Source organism: Glarea lozoyensis, assembly GCF_000409485.1.
Source record: "Glarea lozoyensis ATCC 20868 chromosome Unknown GLAREA10, whole genome shotgun sequence".
NCBI classification, from domain to species: Eukaryota; Fungi; Ascomycota; class Leotiomycetes; order Helotiales; family Helotiaceae; genus Glarea; species Glarea lozoyensis.
Genome location: NW_007360984.1, coordinates 937693 through 960869, shown reverse-complemented (window position 1 = coordinate 960869; position 23177 = coordinate 937693). Strand labels below are relative to the sequence as shown.

General features: G+C 47.4%; 8 protein-coding genes across 8 annotated transcripts; 4 read left to right on the top strand and 4 right to left on the bottom strand.

Moving 5' to 3' along the window:
- Window positions 1-5271: 5271 nt before the first annotated feature.
- Window positions 5272-6533, top strand: GLAREA_05346 ((Trans)glycosidase; the record flags this gene model as incomplete). Its single annotated transcript, XM_008078635.1, has 2 exons — window positions 5272-5338; window positions 5386-6533. 2 exons carry the CDS (start codon window positions 5272-5274, stop codon window positions 6531-6533), a joined length of 1215 nt encoding a protein of 404 aa, XP_008076826.1.
- Window positions 6534-7210: 677 nt separating this feature from the next.
- GLAREA_05345 (Cysteine proteinase) lies at window positions 7211-8327 on the bottom strand (the record flags this gene model as incomplete). The annotated part of the gene is made up of 3 exons (XM_008078634.1): window positions 7211-7555; window positions 7607-7878; window positions 7937-8327. 3 exons carry the CDS (start codon window positions 8325-8327, stop codon window positions 7211-7213), a joined length of 1008 nt encoding a protein of 335 aa, XP_008076825.1.
- Window positions 8328-8876: 549 nt separating this feature from the next.
- GLAREA_05344 (Bromodomain-containing protein) lies at window positions 8877-11813 on the top strand (the record flags this gene model as incomplete). Its single annotated transcript, XM_008078633.1, has 4 exons — window positions 8877-9082; window positions 9149-9254; window positions 9305-10744; window positions 10800-11813. The coding sequence occupies 4 exons, from the start codon at window positions 8877-8879 to the stop codon at window positions 11811-11813; spliced, it is 2766 nt and encodes a 921-aa protein (XP_008076824.1).
- Window positions 11814-12671: 858 nt separating this feature from the next.
- GLAREA_05343 (uncharacterized protein) lies at window positions 12672-14429 on the top strand (the record flags this gene model as incomplete). The annotated part of the gene is made up of 3 exons (XM_008078632.1): window positions 12672-12816; window positions 12867-13084; window positions 13143-14429. 3 exons carry the CDS (start codon window positions 12672-12674, stop codon window positions 14427-14429), a joined length of 1650 nt encoding a protein of 549 aa, XP_008076823.1.
- Window positions 14430-14745: 316 nt separating this feature from the next.
- Window positions 14746-15763, bottom strand: GLAREA_05342 (alpha/beta-Hydrolase; the record flags this gene model as incomplete). The annotated part of the gene is made up of 2 exons (XM_008078631.1): window positions 14746-14905; window positions 14955-15763. 2 exons carry the CDS (start codon window positions 15761-15763, stop codon window positions 14746-14748), a joined length of 969 nt encoding a protein of 322 aa, XP_008076822.1.
- Window positions 15764-16410: 647 nt separating this feature from the next.
- On the bottom strand, window positions 16411-18883 carry GLAREA_05341 (uncharacterized protein; the record flags this gene model as incomplete). Its single annotated transcript, XM_008078630.1, has 5 exons — window positions 16411-16929; window positions 16977-17978; window positions 18069-18408; window positions 18461-18726; window positions 18773-18883. 5 exons carry the CDS (start codon window positions 18881-18883, stop codon window positions 16411-16413), a joined length of 2238 nt encoding a protein of 745 aa, XP_008076821.1.
- A 361-nt stretch (window positions 18884-19244) lies between these two features.
- GLAREA_05340 (RCC1/BLIP-II) lies at window positions 19245-20999 on the top strand (the record flags this gene model as incomplete). Its single annotated transcript, XM_008078629.1, has 1 exon — window positions 19245-20999. One exon carries the CDS (start codon window positions 19245-19247, stop codon window positions 20997-20999), a length of 1755 nt encoding a protein of 584 aa, XP_008076820.1.
- A 474-nt stretch (window positions 21000-21473) lies between these two features.
- On the bottom strand, window positions 21474-22552 carry GLAREA_05339 (PIN; the record flags this gene model as incomplete). The annotated part of the gene is made up of 2 exons (XM_008078628.1): window positions 21474-21989; window positions 22040-22552. 2 exons carry the CDS (start codon window positions 22550-22552, stop codon window positions 21474-21476), a joined length of 1029 nt encoding a protein of 342 aa, XP_008076819.1.
- Window positions 22553-23177: the final 625 nt, after the last annotated feature.

Sequence of the window (23177 nt, the reverse complement as noted above, 5' to 3'; positions counted from 1 at the left end):
ATTTGGCTTACTGTGATTTTGTTTGCTTTTCTTTTTGGACCTCACATTATCTGCCCGCATAGTGCTTTACTCCCAACTATTGCGGTTCCTGGAGATGAGGAAGATCACTCTTACGCTTCGACTAGTCCGTCATTCGCAATCAATCCAAAGGGCTAGTTTGCGGCGTAGGCATAGTGGGATGCTCTTGAGAATAAACTCGTTTCGATTCCCTTACTTCGTTCGGGTGGTTGTAGCTCCCTACATTTTTTCTAGTTATCTCTCAAGAGTGATTTTGCTCTTGCAACATGCATTTTCAACGCTTGCGACAGATAGTGTTGGTGCCTTACGGTGGACAACACGGGTGGCAGAATGGCCATCGAACCCGGATATTTCTTAGATCTAATTGACACAATATCATATATCGTCAATTAAGTACTGATATTTTGTCCATGATTTTCAATGAATGTTACGAGTTAGCTTTCTGTGATTGAGCTGTAATTGTTAGTTGTTACAACTGTCAGCACCTATATATAATGTAGCTTCAATGTTTAATATGCTGCAGTTAGCTTTGACTGAGATGATACAACCTTATTTCCTTGCGACCAGCAACTCATAACCTACTCATGTCAATGAAGAGCCGTAGCCGTATGTGCATTTCTCCTCTTTTGCAGAGCACCAAAGCGACAATCGATATAATACTCAGAGTGCAGAACAAAAAACGTGGAAACGATACCGCACGTACAAGCGTCTTTCTGGCATATATTATGATTGGCTTTGAAACTACATGCCCAAGCTGAACCTCTTGGCTGATGTGTGTACGCAGACGGTAATTTCAGTAAGACTTCTGATCTGCCACTTAACTAATTGACTTCACTGATTACTGTCTCAAGTATTGGACTATCACATAGTCTTGACTCCGAGCCTTCATCGTCAAGACAACGTCATTGATGTAAATGATTCAGAAACCTGGAGTAAGCACGCTTTCTCATACCTCATAACTCATACATCGTACTTATTTCTACATCATAATCCCGACACTAGGCTTTGTCATCTGTGTATAGTCGTATCACACTATCCAGGCCTCGCCATGCAATTGCTGCTTGGAAGTCGTAGATACTGAGTGTTTAGGTCGTTACTAAATACCTGTGGTACAGATCCGTGGGGTGATTTACCGTCTGTGACTGCATATCTGAGACTTGTAAAGGCGTAAAAGGCCACGACGGGTCTAACCGGCAGCTTCTTGACTAGCTGGCTGCGTATTGTGTCTGGTGTTCGTATCTCACGATCGTTGACAATCGGCCTTCACGATGTGCCAGTACAGAGTTCGTATATCCGCAAATCTAAAAGCTTATATCAGATAATCGATTGCAAAAGGGAATAAAATTTGAAGTTTAGGAGTGTCGTAGGATGATGTCGCTGGAACTGATTCTCAAGACCGTGAGGCATGTATAAAGGATAATCACGTCGACAATAAAACACTTATTATCCTCATGAAGTTTACAAAAAAGATTTGGAGCGAGATACTAAGGCAATGAGGGGACGTAAGCAACGTTGTATGTAGTGTTGATTCGATAGACCTTTTCCCTTACAAGTATTAGATACTGTAGGGTACCCTCGGAAGCTAATGGAGTGAAGTAGGAGAGGAAGAATAATGAGTCTCAAAAGTCGGCATATAGTATTTTTTTCAAACGCGTCAATGAAAAATGGTCGAAATGACGAGCCACCCTAACCATTTCAAATCCCCAATAACTTCTCCTTGTTGACTACTGGTCGGAGACTTGACTTTTTGCTTCATCGACTCAACGCGTAGCGTAGTATCAAGCAGCGAAAAGTTTCACTCCACCAGAGTCAGAGTAGTACTTAAAATAATCGAAAGTGAATGACTACTACGTACCCTCGAGGTGGACAAAATCAATGACAGCCGGAACTAGACAATTCTTCAGTCAGATTGACAAAATATCGAGATTTCGTTGAATATTATCAGTAAATCACACGTTTTGAGACTTTTTGAAAGGCATTGTGAAGAGTACAATTCTGCTTAATTATGATTTGATCTAAAGCATATCCGGAAGGTTCGGCCACTCATCTTGTTCTTTGGGAGGTACATCTACAATTGGTGTGAGCTGACATGACATTGGGTTCCTCCTCGTAAATTACAACTCTCGACATGTCATGCATTGTCCTCCAGAATGCAATTTGAAAGAGAAAATGGTGTGCAGAAATGGGACACGAGAAGAGAAATTGGACAAGGAGTGTCATCTCGTTGAGTGTTATGTCTGGGGATAAGTCAGACTCGTCCCGGAAGGACAAATCTCGCTTAGCTATTACATACAAACCCCTCCTGTCGAATATTGCCATCCAACCGCATGAAGGTTGTACAACTCGTCAGGAATGTTTGATCGAGAAATCAACGTGGAAATCAAACAAGCAAAGCCTCAATTGGAGTGGGGCTTTGCTAATGATCGCTGAGTTGCAACTTACGATATATGTTTGATCTTTCCATTGTGACCTACGAGATCTGTCTGATCGTCTGAGAGACTTCCTTCGTGGTGGAGTACCTACACATAGCCTCTTCGCTTCGTAAAACTCGGTGCAGTATTTAAATTTTGTTGGTGGCACAATGTTGCTTCGCGGACTTGGGCAACTGCTGACGGCAAGGTACCGTCACTCTTCACGTACAGCACATCCAACTGTCATCAGCGTGACACAAGATGTCCGGATACCGAGTAGGTACTCGCTGATGCCAGATGGGTTGCAAACATCCTGATTGTTCCTGGTATCAGCCGAATTTGCGTTGAATTGTGCGATTTCCCGACCCGTCCTGATCGCTAGCCGTGTTTGGATGTTGAAAACATGTGAAGAGAAGCAGTGGTGCAACATCCTGTTCAGGCTTATCATGTAGCAACTTCAGACGAGATAATTCCGCATTGAGCGATTTTCCGGCCAATGCTGAGTGAGAAAGTGAGACGCCATGTAAGGCCATCACAAATGGGGGAAAGCACCAGGTACAATGCAGAATTGGCGTCAGGTACGTCGAGTCTCGACCCGAGGGTGGGTGAGAGCCAATTGACCGGACTTTTGGGGCGGGACCTGCAGCAGTCTCCGTCTCTGCAAAAAACAATACACAAACGACACCTGGCAACAGCTACTTCGCCGGCCAGTCGCATACACCAGTGACACCACCGGTTAGCACTCAAACCGACCTTGGTATCTCCGTTTGCCAAGAGGATGATACTTTATCGTTGATGCAAGTGGAAAACTCGGATCGTCCGAACCTCCCTCTTCTGGACGCTGGTTGCTGCAAAAGAACACCCAACATGTAAATGCACCAGTGCCACGCGTTCGGAGTTTATCCTAATCGTGAACCGGGAATACTCCATTTTGCCCTGTGAGTTGAGACATCTGTCTCTTTCGTTGGCACAGTCGACAGCGTTTTGATGACTTTGTTGGGATCGCGAGCGACGTATACTCTTGCGATGGCGTGTTTTTAACGTCCACATGGCCGTGTCGGCTTGGAGACGAGATGCTTATGGATGACATACCTACTTCTTCTGGACTTTTAGGTACCAACAAACCGACGTGCAAGAAAGCTCCTTTAGCCAGTCTGTGGATTGACTGTACTATTGTCAATTTGTCACACGGTAATATCTTTTTTTTTCCGTCGTAAAAAGCTCTTTGGTGGAATTTCTTGGAATTTCTTCTGATTTGCCGTCTCGTAAACGTGGTAAGATGTTTGCCATGTGGTTGTGCTATCAGTCCTAGAGGATTCCTAATCGATTAGACCCAGCTCGATCCTTTGGGGCGTTCGAGGGGCGTGACGGCTGAATGGGGGCATTTGAGAACTTCGTGACACCTTGAAGGTTCCAGGGTACCTGCAGACACACATACAGTGACAATGGGTGAGATTCTGGAGATTTTGCTGAATGTGAAGAGGTGAGATCAGGTTGATGAACTGGAAGAACAGAAACAGAGCACAGCTTCCACGGTCGAGTCCCTTAACCGCCGGGTTCCTGGTCCGCGCTTCTCTCTTCTCTGCAACCGCTTGTATGGAGACCGCGACCTTCTGTCTCTGTCTGCTCACCAATGTTGGCTCGACATGCAACGCAGCAGGCTCGCCGCCGTCTGACCGTCAGAAACGGACATTGCTGCGTGGGTTTGGCTGGCTCCCAGACTCAGTCGGCTGTTCGTGATGGCCCGGAAGGATGCAGGTACGTATCGACAGACTCGATACAGCCGCTCCAGATGCACCCATCGGTAGGTATTTCTGGCTCTGTCCCTGGACCGACGAGGCGCTGCTGGGGATCGTCGACAGATTCCTGGAAATCCCCAGACTTCCCAGCTGCCTCTGATCCGAGTCTTTTCGTCGGTTGGAGAGAAGGTATTTAGGACCTACCGCTCCCCCAGCCATATCAGTTGACCTCCGTGAAGCCCTTTGCCCTCCTCCTCCTCCCCACCGAGTGCTTGACTTTGTGCCGCAGCCATCACGGAACCGACCTGCAGCCTTAGAGCCTTCGCCCACAGCTGTCGACCTTCCTCAACGGTCAACGGTGCTATCGTTCTTCTGGTAGACCCCACCCAGGCTATAGCTACAAACTATCGATAGCTAGCCTAGGTATACTACCTTCTCCCACTATCATTTTTCGCCAACACTCGCGGACAACATAAGATCCTACCTCCCTCCTTCCTTCCTTCCACGGAATAGTCATCATCACACACAAGTCAGTTGCAATTGCGAGTTGAGAGTCGACATCACGTTCCTTTCCCGGTCTAGTCGTTCATAACTACAACCACCTCCCACCCTCCTTCATACCCATACCCACTTACACAATCACACAACTATTACAACGAGTTTGGTCGACTTTTGCTTCACAACCCTACACTCCTTTTCCACAGGTTGGAATCTTTGGATCCCCGCATTCCTCACTTTGGTCGCAGCAACCAGACCTATACACTCCTTTGTGAGACTACCCTCCGTCACACATTCCTTGGAAAACACTCGGTGGAGATTAGAAATAGTTTTGCGACAAAGGTGTGTATGACGAATTCCGTTTGTTGCCATTGTTGTCGTTGGTCGATCGCTTTGTTCTTCGGCGACGAGAGATATAGAGAAGTGCACAAAGCAGTGTTGACCTCGAGTATCTCATTCTTGCTACCATCTCAACCTTCCCTTCTCACGTTCAAATCCACAAACTTACCAAACCAAAAATTTCCTTGCTAATTACCGCTGGTCGGCTTAGATAAACAAACTATCAACGATATCACGAGAATAAGAATAGACTTCTTGAACTCAATATGAAGACTACAAGCTTCGCCATCGCGACTGTGTCGCTGCTTCAACTTGCTTCCGCACAACCTTACCGTAAGTCGCAGTTCCATCTCATTTTGCAACCAGCTAACACCACTTAGGAGGTCGTCATATGCACCAACATTACAAGAAGGACGAAGTAACCTGGGTTACCGTCGCTGCACAGCCTGCCGACGTGGTAAGAGTTTATGTTGACGCTGCTGGCAACCCAACTGCCACAGTCACTGGAGATGGGAACCCCACCCCAGCACCAGCAGCGCAAAACAACAATCAAGGACCTCCTCAAAACCAAGGACCTCCAAACCAAGAGCCTCCTCCAGCCGCACCCCCGGCCCAGCCTGCTCAAACAACCGGCTCTCCAGCTCCTTCACCTAGTCCACAGGAACCTACAACCGAGACTCCATCATCTGGTGGAGGGAGTGGTTTTGGCTTCACCTACTCGCCATACAATCCTGACCACTCAGTCAAAAGCTCAGATCAGATGAAGAAAGATTTCGACAGCATCAAAGGCGAGGGTTTCTCAGTCGTTAGAATCTACGGTGTAGACAATCATCAGACCAAACTAGTCCTCGAACAAGCCAAAGCCCACGGAATGAAGCTTTTCGCTGCCGTTTTCGACCTGAGTCAATTAGAGAATGATCTTAACACACTCATCGCAGATGTGGGTGGAGATTGGGGAAGTGTTGACACAGTTTCCATTGGAAACGAACTAGTCAACGAAGGAAAAGCCAGTCCTGATCAAGTTGTTGCTGCGATTGGAACCGCTAAGGAAAAGCTGAAGGCCGCCGGATGGTCATCTCCTGTTGTAGTTACCACCGATACTCTCGTTGCCACGAATACGGATAATGGCATCAAGATGTGCGATGCTTCCACCTATTGCGCTGTCAACTGTCATCCTTTCTTTGACCCAAATACCAGTGCCGAAGGCGCAGGACAATTCATCAAAGACCAAATGGCGAACCTTAGGAAGAAACTTGCAAACCCCAACCAACGAATTGTTATCTCAGAGACCGGATGGCCATGGCAAGGATTGCCAAATCAAAAAGCAGTTCCTTCCGAGAGCAATCAACAAAAGGCCATCCAAACCATCAAGGATGCATTCAGCTCGAACCCAGCCGATGTTTTTCTCTTCAACACCTTCAATACCATGTGGAAGAAGAACAGCCCTCAGCAGTTCGAAGCCGAACAGTACTGGGGTTTCCTCAAGGGCAGTGGCGGCGCTCATGGCACAGCTCCTTCCGAGGCGTAAGTCTTCACAACAAGCAGAAATGAGAGTCGAGTCTCTGCTTCTTCGGCACTCTCTTCATCAGCGCATCTTTAGCATCTGATGTGCGCAGGCGCCAGCGAATTTTTTGGAAGACGGGATTTTGGAACGTTTATAAACTCTGATGACGGCGTTACATATACGACTCTCTCATGACCGGCAAGGAAAACGGAGTACATATATATCGACGCGCAACGTTTTAGTGTTTGCTATGTTTAAACTTTAAAGGACGGACGGAGTGATGGAAATGGAGGAGTTTTTTTCTTTCTTTCTTTTTTGACAGACATTTATAGATGGACAATGGGGGTACAAGGTCGGATGGGAAAACTTGTTATGTCTTCGACACTTTCGTTGAACGGATTTTGGGATCCTATTCTTTGTACGTATTTTACGGATCTCTGGTTGGTGGGGTGGACCAAGAATTTTGGGAGGAATTTGAACGCTTCTGAAACATACCTGATATCCAGTTTTTGAAATGTGATGATTTGAGAATGTACTTGGCAACTGGAGGCCGGGCTGTGTTGTCACTTGACAACTGCATTCCGGGTTTACAGCTTCGCAACTCAGCGTGATTATGATTGAAAAGGAATGAGACCAGATAGTTCAAGAAACGCTAGAAGTCATATTCGATTAGACTTCAAGCAAGTCCAAGACAACTTCACCTACGTCGTTACCTCAGCCATATCGTAATGCCCCGTCTGCTGCGCATGCCCACTCGCCTGTCCCTCACCATACACAATCACCCCGCATACACCACACTTGATAGCCATGCCCCCCGTATCCGTGAAATAATGCTTCGCCTGCAACTTCTTGCACAGCTCCGTCGCGTACACCAGAATCTCCTCGTCGTCTTGTTCCCACACCCGCTTGTCGAGATCTGGGGACAGAGTGGCTTTCGTGTGTGGTGGGTCCGAGGGCGATTGCACGATCGTGTCGTAATGGATGCCGCTGTAGACGAGGATGCAGCGTGTTGAGGCGCCTTCGTTGAATTTGTCTATTCGTAGGGACTGGGGGTGTCAGTTTCTGACTTTTATTTTGCTAGGGGGAAGGGGAAGTACCTGGACGTCTAGACTACAGATTTCGATGTCGAAGTGCTTGGATAGGATTCCTAGCTCGATGGCACCGCCCCAGGCGTCTTGGGTTTGTATCCAGCGGCAGTAGTCGTCGGGGGATTGCTCGAGGACTACTTTGGTGTAGACTTCGGGCTCGGATTGGATTGCGCTTGCGACGAGGGAGCGTAGTTCGGGCATTGAGGAGTCGTCGCCGGGGAGGACTGCGGTGCCAAAGGCGCGGAAGAGACAGGAGTTGTCGTCGGGCATTACTCTCATTACTGTCAGATATTAGTGTTTTGCTTTTTAACTTGTTAATCTGTTGTTTTGAGGACATACCAAGTGTTGCGCCTCTCGAAGGCATAGGTAGCTCAGGAACTTCCTCCTCCATCGTCTTCTTCTTCAATCCTATAGGTTTATGTCCCTTCGTAATTCCAGCCTCTCCTGTGTTCTGTCCATCTTTACTCGCTACCACAGGTGTCTGCTCCTGTGGAGGATCTCGCGCGCTGATGGTAAGCTGTTCGCCATCGAGTTTGATACCGAGGCTGCTCAGAGCCTGGGAGCTCTCGTACTGCTCGAGGATGAGAGGTTGTGGTGGGTAGCCATATTTTACATCAAAGCTCGAGAGGGAAGTCTTCTCTTTGATTTGCGATATTAAATCAGATATTTTGGCGTCGTCTGGCAGAGTGATAGTTGATGCGCCTCCTGGTGCGCGAAGACGAGTACGCATTTTGGGATGTGTCGTGGAGCGCGGGGCGAGGATCCGAATCGGAGGCTCGTACTGTAGTGGGGTTAGAGTTGTGTAGCTGTTGTCACTTACGAATGCGACATGTGGAAAATATGGGTATGGAGAGTCATCTAATATCGTGGCCCTCAAGAATGACACGTAATTCTAGCAAAAATACTTTCAAACTTTCTCAAGGAATAGCAAGTTCAAAAGTGACTGAATAACAAAGACCGAGTCCAGCTAAGGCCAAATCCGTCGTACCGGTTTTCTCACTCATTTACATGTGAATTGTCATCAGGACGCCAGAAATATAAACCCATGCAGATAACAACACAACTCAATCCAAGAATTGACCTCCGTTACGCTCAGGAGGTAATCTTGCTTCAGGTGATAAGTGAAGTTGACATTCATACCATTGTAGATCACGTGGAATATGGTCAAAGCTCAAATCTTAAGTTCCACTCCAACGCGGTCGCGATACTCTCATACCGGATCCCAAAGCTCCCTTGACAGCGACTCCACAGGTCGAATTACGACCAGATAGCATTCGAAATGTCGGCAGAGCCTCCAGTATCCGAGACGGCCCCAACAGAAGTGAAAACAGAGGACCCTGTAGCGCCAGAAAGCAATGCGACACAACCTGCGCCATCTTCCACTCCAGCACCTCCGGCTACAGGAGCGACAGGCCTGAATAAACAAGAATTAGATGTTCTAGATGGCATAGTGAAGCGCATGAGTGAAGCTAGAGACCCAGAAGAGTATGTTTGACTTGGGTTGGAATACCCAAACCGTTCTGAGGCAATTGTCCTAACTGTCGTTCGTAGTGATGAAAGAGAGTTGTCTGGCGCATTTCAGCGCATGCTCAACAAGAGACTTTACCAAGATTACTTTGTGGTCATAAAGGAGCCAGTTGCATTTAGTACTATCAGGGTTTGTTTCCCGGTTCAATTCAAGCAAGCATAAGTTAATTCGTATGATAGAGCAAAATCCTGAAAAAGCAGTACCAGAACCACCAAGAATTCATTCGAGACTTCGCCCTAATATTCCATAATGCCAAGGTATACAATCGTCCGTCAGCGGAGGTTTACAAAGATGCCGTGGCGCTAGAGGTGCTTTTCAAGAAAGAGCTAGAAAAGCTGGTCGAGGATAAGGTATTAACTGCCGAAGAGGCGGTTCTTCCAGATCTGGGAGAGATCCCAGAAGTCGAGCCATCACCACCACGCGAACCTTCACCACCTGAAGAGAGTGAAAAGGAGGAAGAGGAAGATACGGACGAGGATGAAGAAGATGAAGGAACGGACGACGATCGCCCAAGGGGAAGACGTACGAAACGCGGACGAAGGTCTTCTGCAGCTGCGAAGCGCGATAGCAAAGCAATCAGTAAGCAGGTGCAGGACGATGAAGACCCGGAAGCGCAGAAGAAAAGAGGCAGACCACCAAAAGTTCACACCCCAATGGAAGCGCGGATCAACAACATTCTAAAGAACCTTCGAAAATATAAGAACGAGGCAAATGAGTTGGAGGTCCTTCATTTTGAAAAGCTACCCGACAAGTCTGTAATGCCCGAATACTACCAGGAAATCAAGCAGCCGATTGCGATGGACACGATCAAGAAGAGAGCTAAGAGAAAGAATTACCAATCTGTTGACCAAGTGCTGAAAGACCTAAATTTAATGTTCGAAAACGCAAAGTCCTATAACCTGGAAGATAGTCAAGTGTATAAAGATGCAGTCCATCTGCAGAAAGAGGCGAAGATTATCGCCGAGCAGGAAAAGAAAAAGCCTGACTCTGATTTTGCTGATGAGGATGGACGGCTTCCGCTATCTGAAATCCTCCATAATGGAGAGTTATGGAAGGTTGGAGATTGGGTGCATCTGGCGAATCCGAACGATGTCACAAAACCCATAGTCGCCCAGATATATCGAACATGGCAAGATACAACTGGCCAGAAATGGATTAACGCGTGTTGGTACTATCGCCCAGAACAGACTGTACACCGATATGAGAAGCACTTTCTCGAGAACGAAGTTGTCAAGACTGGGCAGTATCGCGACCATAAAGCGGATGAGATCGTCGACCGATGTTTTGTCATGTTTTTTACTCGATTCAACAAGGGTCGTCCGCGAGGATTCCCTGCTGATAAAGAAGTATATGTGTGCGAAGCTCGATATAACGAAGTCCAGCATAAATTGAACAAAATCAAGACCTGGGCCAGCTGTGTTCCGGACGAAGTTCGAGAGAAGGATTACGAGATGGACTTATTTGACGTACCTCGGACTACGAAAAAAGTCCCAAGTCCCATCAAACACTTACTGAGAGAAGATGCGAAAGAGGATGATCCGCTGCCAAAGCCGACCTGGGGAGCTGCCAACGCGCCGCCTATCGTGGGAGCTGTCCACAAGCGTCCACGCGAAGCGAATGTAAGTTTTTTTTGGGTCTCCATCTTCCGCAACGTGAATCACTAACAAAACAAAGGAATCTCCACCACCAGAACCCACACCATCACCACCTCCACCAGAACCCGAACCAGTACGTCGCCCCATCACTAGTGACCGACCTCGATACGGCTCACAAGGCGATCTCTCTTTGGCGCGCACCCACTCAAATGCAACTCAGCCTTCACCCATGGCCAGCCATACCCCGACACCAGGCCAATTTGGTCAACAATTCCCAGCAGCTCGACCATCACCTTCGCCTGCTCCTTTGACGCACCAGAACTCCTATGGCTCGCATGGATCTGCATCGCATCAGCCAGTCGCTCATACCCCAAGCTATCAACAGACTGGTTATGCTCCTCAGTACACATCTGGTGCTACCCCCGTAGTTCAACATGCCAATCCAATGAACAGCTATGGGCACTACCAGGATCGAAGTTCTGTCACGCCCGTACGGACGTCTGCGCCCGTCCAAACCCCGCATATAACACACAATAATGCCTACAATCCTCCACGTCCTGTCGAAGTATATACACTGTCGGAGCAGGCAAATTTTGCGATACCCAGCGACATTCGCAGCCAGTTCCAGCGTGATGAATATGGCAAAGTCATCTTCTTCACAGCTCCCCCTCTCGAAGCCAATCCAGTTCCAGAGGAGAAGCGAGTTCTGTCTCACAGTCTTCGCTATCTTGCAGACAAAGCACGCGCTAGAGAGGAAGAGACGAAGAAGCGCAAGGCGCGCGAGGCTGAATTGGAAGCCGAGGCTACTGCGAAGGCTAAGCGCGTAAAGGCTGATCTGGAAAGCTCTACAGCGTGGCTGGCAAACCAAAAACTTTCTGCTTTGGAGAGTTGGACTAAAAAGATGGAAATTGGGACCGATGAGTTGTATCAGCAGTTACACGGCGATGACTGGAAGCAAATACGCGATGCCGACCTTGCACGATTAGCAGATGAGCAAGAAAATGCATGGGAAAAGTCTAGGGAGTTGATGAAGTTCCGCGAAGAAAGCAGACGCCAAAGAGAAGTCAAGTTAACTGGCTTCAAGTGGATCTAGGCTTCTTAGATTCCTTTGAAAAATGCACTCTGCAATTTAGTGACATGATTTTGGAGAGGTAGATCTTGTAATACTAATGCTACGATATGGATAACCTCGGGGCGTTGAAGGCTTTTCAAGAGGAGTCGCTGGGGAGGCTTGTTAGATACCAATATTGAATGCAACATTACTAATATCAACTTCTGTGCATTTCCCTCGATCAACCAATAAGGCGTGACCCTTCCAGATCCGTTTGCGTAAGACAACAGAAGCTATGTTGTTCACGGCCAGGCCAATCTCGAATGTTCCTTTGTCGTCCGAAGAATCTCTCAGCCTAATCATGGATTGTTATCATGGCAATAAAATTGTTAATTAGGTAGTTTCGTAATACCTAATGAAATTTGATCTTTGGCAAAACTCAGCTTGTAGAAGGTTGACCCTGAATAATTAGTGCGTGAACATATAACGAGTAAGTACTTGCCGATGGATTTGTGGCTCCGTCATGTGTGCTCTTGTCAGGCCAAGCTTCCCCGGAAAAGGCCTGGCTCGACCTCGACGCGAACTATTCAGATCCGCGTCGCCCAACCAGACACTTTTTACCATCCGCGTATCAGAATAATTCGCGACCCCTCCCCTACCCACAAAAACCGAGCATATTAGGAGTCTTTGTTCAGATCTTGTAAACCAGTCTGATGCGATTCCAATAATTCATTCTACCTTTAGCACCACAACATGGCATGAGTCTGGAGAAGCGCATCCTTGAGGATTTTGTTATATTGAGACAGTACCATGCCCCCACCAACATGCAGGTTCTGGACTCAGGGAAACTGTCGTTACGGAAGTATGAAATAGGATCGTCCAAGAGGTTCACCAGCTAAAATGTCCCTAGGTAATTGCAAGTTCTATCATCCCGACGAAGCCAGGCCTGCCACGAACAACAATCGTTATGCCGCTCTGCAGGTGCCAGAAAATAATACAAGGAACTCGGGGTTTAACAATCGAAATAATGGATATCAGAATCAGGGTGGGCCGCTTCATATCCGAGTTCAATTACCCCATGGCTGACGAAAGAAGCTTCACAAGCACCAAGGGGAGCTCTACCGTACCAACTTGACAAGGCCGCCATAACTATCGATCTCTCTTCAGAACGACCGCAATGGATATTGTCTGCGTATGGACCTGGGAGGCTAGCGCCTGTCCAACTGTTTGGAGGCGAGCAGCGCGAGAAAAGCTTTGAAGAGATGCGACTCTACCATTACCAGGCGAGAGCAGCGAATGCAGAGCAACAAGCTGTGGGTTGAAAATTCTGAAAAGCCTATGTGCAAATACCGTGGACTAACATCCTCCTAGATTCAGGAAGCCAATGCTTTGTATCAGCAATCAGAACAGCAAATTCAGACGATCCTCAATAATGTTGACGCAGCCGTTCAATTCATTATAGATGGCGAAAAGTCACACCCCAACCGACTTGATATTGTTAGTGAAATTAATACATCTGGAAAACAAGTCAATCCACTTAATGCTGTAGCCCCAGCGCAGATTTCACCTAATCCGAATCCATTTGGACCACCGGCGCAACCGAATTCAGGGGCTTTCGGAGCACCTTCTGGTGGTGGTGCATTTGGACAGCCGTCAGCTTTAGGACAGAAGCCAACTCCTTTTGGAGCCCCATCGCAACCTGGAGCTTTTGGGGCACCATCACAGCCAACAGGAGCCTTTGGTGCGCCCTCTGCTCTAGGTCAGAAGCCAAACCCATTTGGGGCTCCTTCTACAGGCGCTTTTGGAAGCCCTTCTACACTGGGACAAAACCCAAACCCTTTTGGGACTCCATCACCCAACCCCTTCGGACAACCAAGCCAGCCTGCTGCAGCATTTGGAGCTCAGCCAGCAGTTTCCTCGGCATTTGGAGCCCCGTCACAACCACCAGTGGCGGCAAATCCCTTTGGTGGTGTGCAGAGCCCTCAGCAAAACCCTTTTGGAACTCCGCAGCAGCCTAGTCCTTTACCTCAGCCATTTGGGGTACCGACTTCCGCGCCAAATCCCTTTGGACAGCCCTCCCAGCCAGCTCCGACAAACCCCTTTGGTAATAACGGCAATACGGCTCAACAGTCTCAAGCACCCGTAAATCCATTCACGAATGGAGCACAGCCCTTTGTACAAAATCCAATGCCTTCGAATCCGTTCTTGAACGGCAATCAGTCAGGATTTCCGACTTCAGCACAACCCAATACGTTTATGAATGGTGCTCAATCGAGCGCGCAGAACCATATCAACGGAGGTCCTGCGAATGGTGGCGCCACCAGCTTAGCAGCTAATACGAATTTTGGGGCTTCTGCCCACCCTCCCCTAGAGAGTTACAGCACAAAAGGACCAGATGGAAGATTTACGAGTTTCAAGGGTAAGAGAGTGGTGTATAAGGAAGGTCAGGCAGGAACATTAAACCCAGATGGCACCTGGTCCGATATTTGGTTTCCAGAAGGTCCGCCACGCTTCACCAGCGACGCTCAAATGCCAGATAATGAATATGACGATACTACGAGGGCAGCATATGAGGCTATGAGCAAGACGGGCAAGTTTGAAGATGCTGTTATGCCGCTGTTACCTCCGAAAGTGGAGTGGATCTCTTGGGACTTTTGAATCTCTTGCGAGAGTATGTTTCTTCGCTTGGAAAAACAGTTGTTGCATTGGGATGGCGTTAGTTGATTCTCTCAGATCAAGAGAATACAGGCGTATAACTATGTGGGAAACGCGTCTAATTTTCGGCTGAGCACTCGTACGTTGGTGGTCTCGACAGTTTTGTAGGCTTATGGCTTCACGTTTGGATGTAACACTGCACTGTCGGGTGCATTGCTAGCAGACTTGAATTCAAACTAAGATTCTAAGATTAAAATAATCAGAACAAAGGATTTGCCCAACACCCTAAGCTAATCGTTGATTTAACCAGCTCATGTTATCACCAGCCAATTCTCTCACTCATTTTCACAATCTCCTCACCTACGAACGTTGGATCATCGGACTGTATAAAGTGTCCGCATCCCTTAGCAATCGTTACCTTTCTCTCCTTCCCATCGTCCACCAATCTCGTCAATCCTTCATTGTACCCAGCCCAATACCTACACATATTAGCATGTCCCCAATCATAAACTCCAAGGACAGACTTACTTATTAGTAAACTTCTCACTCAAGCTCTTCGGCGTCCCCATCCTCTCCAAACTCATACTCGCAAAAGTCTCCGGATCATGTCCCACAACCACCAACTCCATCCTCCCATCCTTTCCCACCAGTTTCGGATTCTCGGCTTCGGGCAACAATCGAGGACCTTGCGTCCTATCAATCCCTTCCGGATTCTTCGCATCCAAATCAAACATCTTGCATAACGCAAGCCGCGCACCGATGTATTGAGGTAGCGTGCAATCTTCTGCGATTACGCTGGCACGATCGAAATTCGGGGCGCTGGGGTCCGGCAGGAAATCAGAGTAGTTTAAGTGCGGGATGTTGGAGTCGAGGAATATAACGCCTGAGACCACACCTGGGTGGGTGGCGATGTAGAGACGGATTATGGGACAGCCTATTGAGGCGCCTACCATGATGATATTCACATCTTCGATCCTCGAACTCTGGAATTCTTTCTCAGCCACGACTTGGAGGAGAGAGTGTAGGTCATTTGCTATATCCTGAAAGTTATGACCTCGTTCTTTCCCGGGTGTTCCATCGAGAGGATCGCGGGAGGTTGTTAGGCCTTGGCCGAAGCGGTCGTAGGTTAGGAGGGCTGGGTGGGTGGGTTGGGTGAGGAGGTGGATGAGAGTCGGTTTCCAGGAGGCGGCGGGGAGACCGAGGCCATTTATGAAGACGATGAGGTTTTTGGAGGGGGGTGAGGGGGGTGAGGGGGGAATGAAGGTGTATGAGATTGGGGCGGAGGGTTTGGAGTGAACTGTTAGTTGGGATGGAGGTGGGATTGAGGGGGTGGTCATTTTGGCGATGGTGTTGATGTTTGAGTGAGGAAGTTTTACGTAGTACGGTGACAGTTCAGATGTAATCGAATCTTGATGAGTTTAGTTGTATTGTATTGGAAATGATATTGCGGAATGTGGTATAAATAAAATGGAAGGTAGAGTCTGGAGCGTTATTTGTAGAAGAGATGCACGTGATTGAACAGGATCCATGGATGTGATTCCATATATGGGATAACCATCAGCCGGTCCGCATCTGGGTTTTGAGCTTATGTGATCTCTCAAATACGCGCCTTCATGTCATATGAATCGGAGTCAAATAACTCCCGAAAGCCGATGGCTGTCAAAAAAGCATGGCTTTCTGAATTTCGTCTTCAGCTACCGTTTCGGCAAGTTCGAAGGAGTCAATTGTGTCGGCGGAGCCTGGTAGATACCGTAAGATATAAATTATAGTGCTAAAGCTCGGTAGAGCTTTCTCCGTGTTCCGAACATTGACATAGGTAGAAGGGAGATTTGAGAATATGTGATACGCTGCTCGGTGAGACTGAAGAGTCTCGTTGTACATTGATATCATCACGTAAATATCAACATCTGGACTCGATCATCCGTCGTCGGGTTACCGACTACCAACTAGATATTCTGTGAATCTGTTCCTAGGTCTTGCGCCTCTAAGTCTCATCGGCTCTAATCATCTTCCATAAGGCGGCTCTTGTAGTCTCATCCTCAAAGACTTTGCTCAGCAGCTCATCAAGCTCGATCTCAGTCTTCGCACTCACTCCTTTCTTCCTTCCCTCCTTGATCCTTCCTTGCCAATACTTTGTGAAGGCAGTAATCTGTTGCACCAGTACCCTCTCTAGCTCCTTTCTAGCATCCAAAAGATGATCCTTGACAGCCGGGAGTAACTTGCCTTTCAGCAATGGAGTGAAGTAAGCGAGGGGATTGAACAATTGCTTGTTCTCCTGTAGTTCTCTTATGGTCTCCCAGATTGGGGAAAAGTCGTACTCAGATGATGAGCGGATTGAGTCGGGAATCTCGTGAGTCATGAAGAGATTTTCTATAAGCATGAGGTTTTTGATAAGAAACATTTGTGCGTCCATCATCGTCGTTGTCCTTTTGATGACAGTAGCCGCTTTCTGGAGAGACTCGGTTGCTTGATGAACAATTTCATAGAGAACATCTCCAGTCCTCTAAGCCGAGTTAGTGTGCAATTGTACTGGAGGGGAAAGATTCTTACCGGACGGTCGTAAACTCTATCATTATACATGACGAGTAATTTGACTGCTGTTTTAACTGTTGGAAATGCATTTTCCATACCTGGTGTCGCGAAACTGTGACCTTCATCACCATTCTGAAGCTCGCTTTCTGGGGTTTCTGTAAGCTCAGGCGCCTTCCCTTTGTTCGCCCGTCGAGCGGCTTGATTCCCAGTAACTTGGAGATCTTGCGATGTTGGTTTGAAAATTTCCATTTCTTTGGCTGCTTTTAAAAACAGGCCATCAGAAAGTGGCCATAGATGTTTTTCAAGCAGCACATGGGCCGTTAGTCTCTGAGAATCTCGCTTTCTGTCGATATTGTAATCTTCGTCTTCATTAGACATCAAGTAAGTCGCTTCTAACCAACCAATGAGATTGCAAGCAAGCGATAGATCTCCATCGCGCAAATGAGGTACGAGGAAGTTGTGTAAAGTCAACAGATGCGAAAATCTATTTTGCTCAATCTTTTCGGCCAGCTCGCTATCTTTATTCCAGTGGTCACCATCTTGGAAAAAGGTCTCCGCAAGCGTAAGCTCGTTGTGGCACACCTCAAAGATATATTGTACACATCTTCTAGCCAGACCTTTGAAGTCCTTCTGAGGACTCGTCTCAGCAGCAAATTTGGAAAGCTTCTTTGCTACAAGAGCGCCGACCGGCTCACGACTCTTAATATAGTTGTCCACCAATTGGTTATAGAAGTCTCGCCATTGGGTCGCGTAAGCAGCCTTTTGACCTTCAAAAGCAAAGTCCCCAGTTGTCAACAGCTTCTCAACCGGAGAGCCGAGGCTGTTGACAATGGTTTCGTACTTACCATAAAGTAATATGTACTCGGCTGTATCTGTATTGTCCTTGATCTGGAGTTGCTTGGCACTTTCAATTGACACTTCTCGCAAGGAGGAAGATACTGCTATCTGCACAAGATTTAAGGCTCTCTCAAGCAATGACACGTATCGAGTTTTGTAGACACTTGAGTCTCGATAGCCAGGCTGTGCTGCATGTCAGCATAAATTCTCTTCAACCGAACCCGACAAACAGAGATCTATCTTTTTTCTAGTGTATACACCATCGCAACTTACATGTCGGTCCATAAAATCTATACATGTGTTGAGGTTGATGAGCATGTCCAAGAAGTCATCTCCTCTTATGAGCCTAGTTGCTCCAGGATTGTTAAGGCGCCGGGTAAGAGGCTCTAAGTATGCATAATATTGTAACTCTGTTCCAATCTCATCCGCTAAGTCACGAAGGCGCTTTTGCTCGCCCAGGAGGTCTTCACACTGGCTCTGAAATGCAGTTGTTTCTGACTCAACGGCTTTGAATGACTCTGAGAGAGTGGCCAGTAAATCTAGCGCGGAAGTTGTATCGTTTAGTAAAGTGTCTAGATGGCGCTCAGATAAAACCAATTGATCTCGATACAGTCTACGGCTCGTCAACGAAGTCTTCCCAATTGGACGTAAATGAGTGTACGGACTGGTACTCTTCGTGACTTGCGTCAAGAAGTTCATCTTCACAGTCCTCAAACAAGTAACCTTGTTCAAAGGAGGATTGTGGTGTATCCACTAAAAGTCCGGGAGAGTCCAGTGAGACCGTTTTCTCGGGCCTCTTCAAATACTGAGTTGCGGCATCATAAAAGTCACTGTATGACTTAGCTCTCCTAGCGACCGTCGCTTGGGGGGGAGCATGGAAAATCGGCAAATCTTCGATGGGTTCAAGAAGCCCACCGGATGATTCAGTGCCCTGAAGTTGTTAGTACTTCTTGATCTGTTAGTCGGGTCCAACTCACGTTTGTTTGTCTCAGAAGAGATTCCCGTCGGTTATGTTTCGGACCATGTGAGGGAGCATCTTCTGTCTTTGAAGTTTCCGGAACGAAACTATACCAAGAATCTTCATACATCTCAAGCTACCGAATTGGGTATAGGCGTCAGAATGAGTGATAGTACATAGCACGCCAGGCTGATAGAAACGTGTTTTGACGGACAAGGAAATGACCCGAATTCGAGCCGAAGTTGTGGAGAGCTCGGGCCACCGCTGCAGGAAGGGACTTTGCTTGGCCAATCGGCGGTGGTCGAAACACTATTGACGAGAAACTTACATATCAGGTCTCTATCGACCGCCCGATAATGGATATCGTCATTAAGAGACAAGGCTGACAAGCAAAGGGTGTCAAGCAACAGTATTATTTTGCTAGGTTCGTTGAAGCACTCAGCCTTCTCATGTAGTTCTATCAATGCTAACGGTATCCAAGTACCATCATCATGATTCATTCTAGGAGCTTTCAGAGAACGATTGACATCGCTCAGAGAGCAAGCAAAGTGTCACGCGGCCAGCAACGATGCTACAGAAGAAGCAATCCGCCTAGAGTAGCTGTTGCATCTAGATCATTACCCAGGAATGGAGCGGCAGCCTTCCTTCTTTCTCTTACTGTTGCTGGTGGATGTCTTTACACTCTTGGATATCCAACGTCCCTTCACGCGGAGGCTGCTCCAGCACCAGCGGAAGTCACGTTTGAGAAGCCACGAAGAAAAAGTACCTCAAGAGAAGAGAATAGAGATTTGATAAGCTCACAGCACTTGCAAGTAAAAAAGAGTTGGGAGAATCCTGGGGTGTATGCTTGGGGTTCAAATACCGGGAAGGTAGTTGCTCCTGACTCAGATGAGCCAAATATCAAAACTCCTCAGAGGATCCCTTACTTCGACGGAAAGTTGATCAGAGACATCAAACTGGATAGGAACTTCGGAGCCGCAATCAACGAGAATGGAGACTTGCTACAATGGGGGAAGGCCTTTTCGAGTGGCTCCTCACAGCCCACGCCAACGTTGAAAGGGAAGAACTTAATCAAACTTTCAGTTTCGCGAGACAGGATTATTGCCTTGAGCGCAAGCGGCACCGTCTATTCGGTCCCAGCAATTCAAGCGGATCAGATATCAGGACCAAAGCCGTTAGAGAGTTCATGGTTTCCATTCTGGAAGAGTAAGTCAATGATCAGCTATAGAGAGCTTCAACCTAGCAATATGGCCTGGGGAGAAAAAGTACAGGACGTCAGCAGTGGACTTGAGCACTGTCTCATTTTGACATCGAAGGGACGAGTCTTCTCGGCCGCCTCAGGAACCGAGGATTTCCCTTCGAGAGGACAATTGGGAGTTCCGGGATTGACTTGGAGTACCAGGCCAAAAGGTCCATATGATCAACCACACGAAATCAGCACTTTGAAAGGCTTTGAAATAGAGAAGATAGCAACCGGCGATAATCACTCTCTGGTTCTTGATAACCAAGGCAGAGTGTTTGCTTTTGGCGACAACTCAACCGGACAACTAGGATTCGACCCCGATTCTGAATCGCCGTTCATCGATGCCCCTTCACTATTGCCAATTGAGAAGCTGTATAAAGGCACGAATCTGCGTCCAAGAGTTACCAACATCGCAGCTGGAGGCGTCAACAGCTTCTTCACAATTGACGCAACAAGAATTGCGGGCCAAGGCGAGGAGGACCCCCGAGGTTTAGGACGAGTAACAGCGGATACATGGTCTTGCGGACAGGGCATCTGGGGCGGATTAGGAAACGGCAGATGGACTCATGTCCAAGGAACGCCCACCAAAATCAAAGCTCTCTCTGGTCTCTTCGAATACGACGAGGCAGCCAATCGTGTGATCCCAATCCGTCTCGCCCATCTTTCCGTTGGCGCAACACACGCCGCAGCAACCATGAACAACGTAGTCCACCTTGCAGCCGACCATCGAAGTTCCATAAATGACACAAACTGGGGCGCGGATGTGCTGTGGTGGGGAGGAAATGAGCATTACCAGCTCGGCACTGGAAAGCGAAATAACGTCAGTAATCCGGTGTATATCCCTCCTATGGATGTCGCTGCCGATAAAGAGAAAGGGAGGAGAGAGGAGCACAGGTTTCAGATTACGCCGAGGAAGAAGGTCAAGGTTAATGGGAGGAATGTCAGCGTTGAGCAGAGGATCGAATGCGGGAGGGGTGTAACGGCCGTCTATTCTGGGACATGATTTGGGAAGCGTAGTTAACCTTGTGGATTCTAGCATTGTATTGTATTATTGTATTAAAGGGCATGGATGGGATTGGCTGGATGGGACATTGGGCCTTGTAACACATCTCAATCTGTAGAAGCTCATTTTGGAGCTCATATACCCTTATAACAACTTTTAGTTCTCAACTTTACTCCACATACTTTAGTAAGATATTCATATCTGATCCGAGATGCACGCGATCAAGCTTTGTAGCGGGAGCACACTAATTGAGCAGCTACAAGCTTAATATTACAAAGCACCTAAATAATCTAGACCATTTCCTCGTTCACACTGTCATCGTTTCCTCTTAGCATTAAGCTCCGTAACTGTAACAGTATATCATATGCTCCAAACTCCAACGTGGTATGAGCCCATTCCATCGTTCGCCAAATGCACCTGTAGCTGAGAAACAAAGCTACCACCAAAGCAGAAATGTACATACACAGACTCAAATCATGCTCCTCCTCTTGGTTTGCCCTTGGCTTGCTTCTTTTCTTTCTTTTCCTCCTTGACTTTCTTCTTTTTCTCCTCAACCTTCGCCTCATTCTTACGTTTTAAGCTCTTGACTTGCTCCTCGGTTTTTGGAACAGGTTTGAAAAATCCCTCAAGTCGCGCTTGTTGTCCGCTTTTTAGCTGCTTTTGTAATCTTGCGGCACCAGCGCGGACTCGGTCCTCAGAGAACCCTTTCTCTGTCACTAAAAATTGTACAAGACCATCAACATCTGGTGCATCCCATTTGAATTCACAGTCCTCATGATCAGCTGGCCGAACATCGGGATTGAAGAAAAGCTCCCGAGCATCTTTGTATGGCCAATCTTCTGGTATAGCGAATTTTCCCGTCTTCTGAGCGTATTCGACAAAGTTCTCCAAGGTCTTGTGCTCACGAATGAGTTTCAGTGCTGTCGAAGGACCTACTTTGGGTACCGGATCGAGGTAATCGCAACCGAGAAGAATGCATAAATCAACGAACTAACATAGTCAGCATTGAGTGTGAACCAGTACGTCCAGTACGACAATACCTGTTTACGGTCCATATTTAGGCCCTCAAGAACCTTATCGACAAAAATCTCTTGAATTGGCTCTTTACGTTGTTCACTGAACGTAAGATGTCGAAGTAGGACGGGTGAGTCGAAGCATAATGTATCCATATCCTCGCTTGCTGCAGCGTATACCTTCCCAGCTCGTGCCAAAACAGCACATTGTGCCTCTGCTTCTGTAGGAGCAATGATGAATGGGATACCCATTAATTTCAAAAGACGCTGGCATTCGGCATTATGCTCTCTTGTGACACGGACGGTTCTTCGCGAGAATTTCTCAACGTCCTCTGCAGTACCCGTTTCTTTTGCCTCTTCTAAACCCTCAGTGGCTTCCGCTTTTCTCTGAAAACGTTTTGCAAGCTCTCCAGACTTGAGCTTGGGAGGGGCACCATCAAATACGTATAGTGGCTTGATTCCATTGTCGACGATCCTTAATGTTCGGTAGAACATGCCCATCAAATGTGAAGTAGTTTCGCCGTCTTCGTTTGTCAACATCTCTCCATTGGATCGAACCGCAATCAGGAAACTGTATATGCTCATGGAACTTGAAATATATTAGCGGAGGTGTGTCTATGGTGGCTTGTAAATCCATACGCATCCTAGGGATATGATCAGCCAAATGCAAAAGTCTTGATGCGGGGATGAACTTACAATGGCTACTTTTCGACCAAATTGGTTTTTGATCTCGCCCTCTTTGAAGGAATCGGGTGCCTCATCTTTGATTATTGAGAATAGCGATTTAATACCCATCTTGCCGTAGTTTTTCGATTGTGTCGCTTATTTACCTGCTCGATGTAGAAAAAGCTGTGATCAGTGACGTGGGAGAGTTGGGAAACGCGACCTCGCGCTGGAGTCGCGTTCACTGAGTGCTTGCAGCTGATGACCAGGGGTATGGCAGCCGACAAGTTCGTTTGGAAAATATTGAATTTCTACTAACTACGTGGTCTTGGAAGTCAAACCTCCGGATCTTTCATGCAACATGACTACCAAAAATCTCCAAATCTTTGTACAAATACATCATTTGGCGTTGTGCTGGGTGAATTCCCAAGCCTAGGTCAATTCTTGCAAAAATGGGATACCCGAACAAGCCTCGGAGCGTTGAAGAAGTACAGGCGAATCG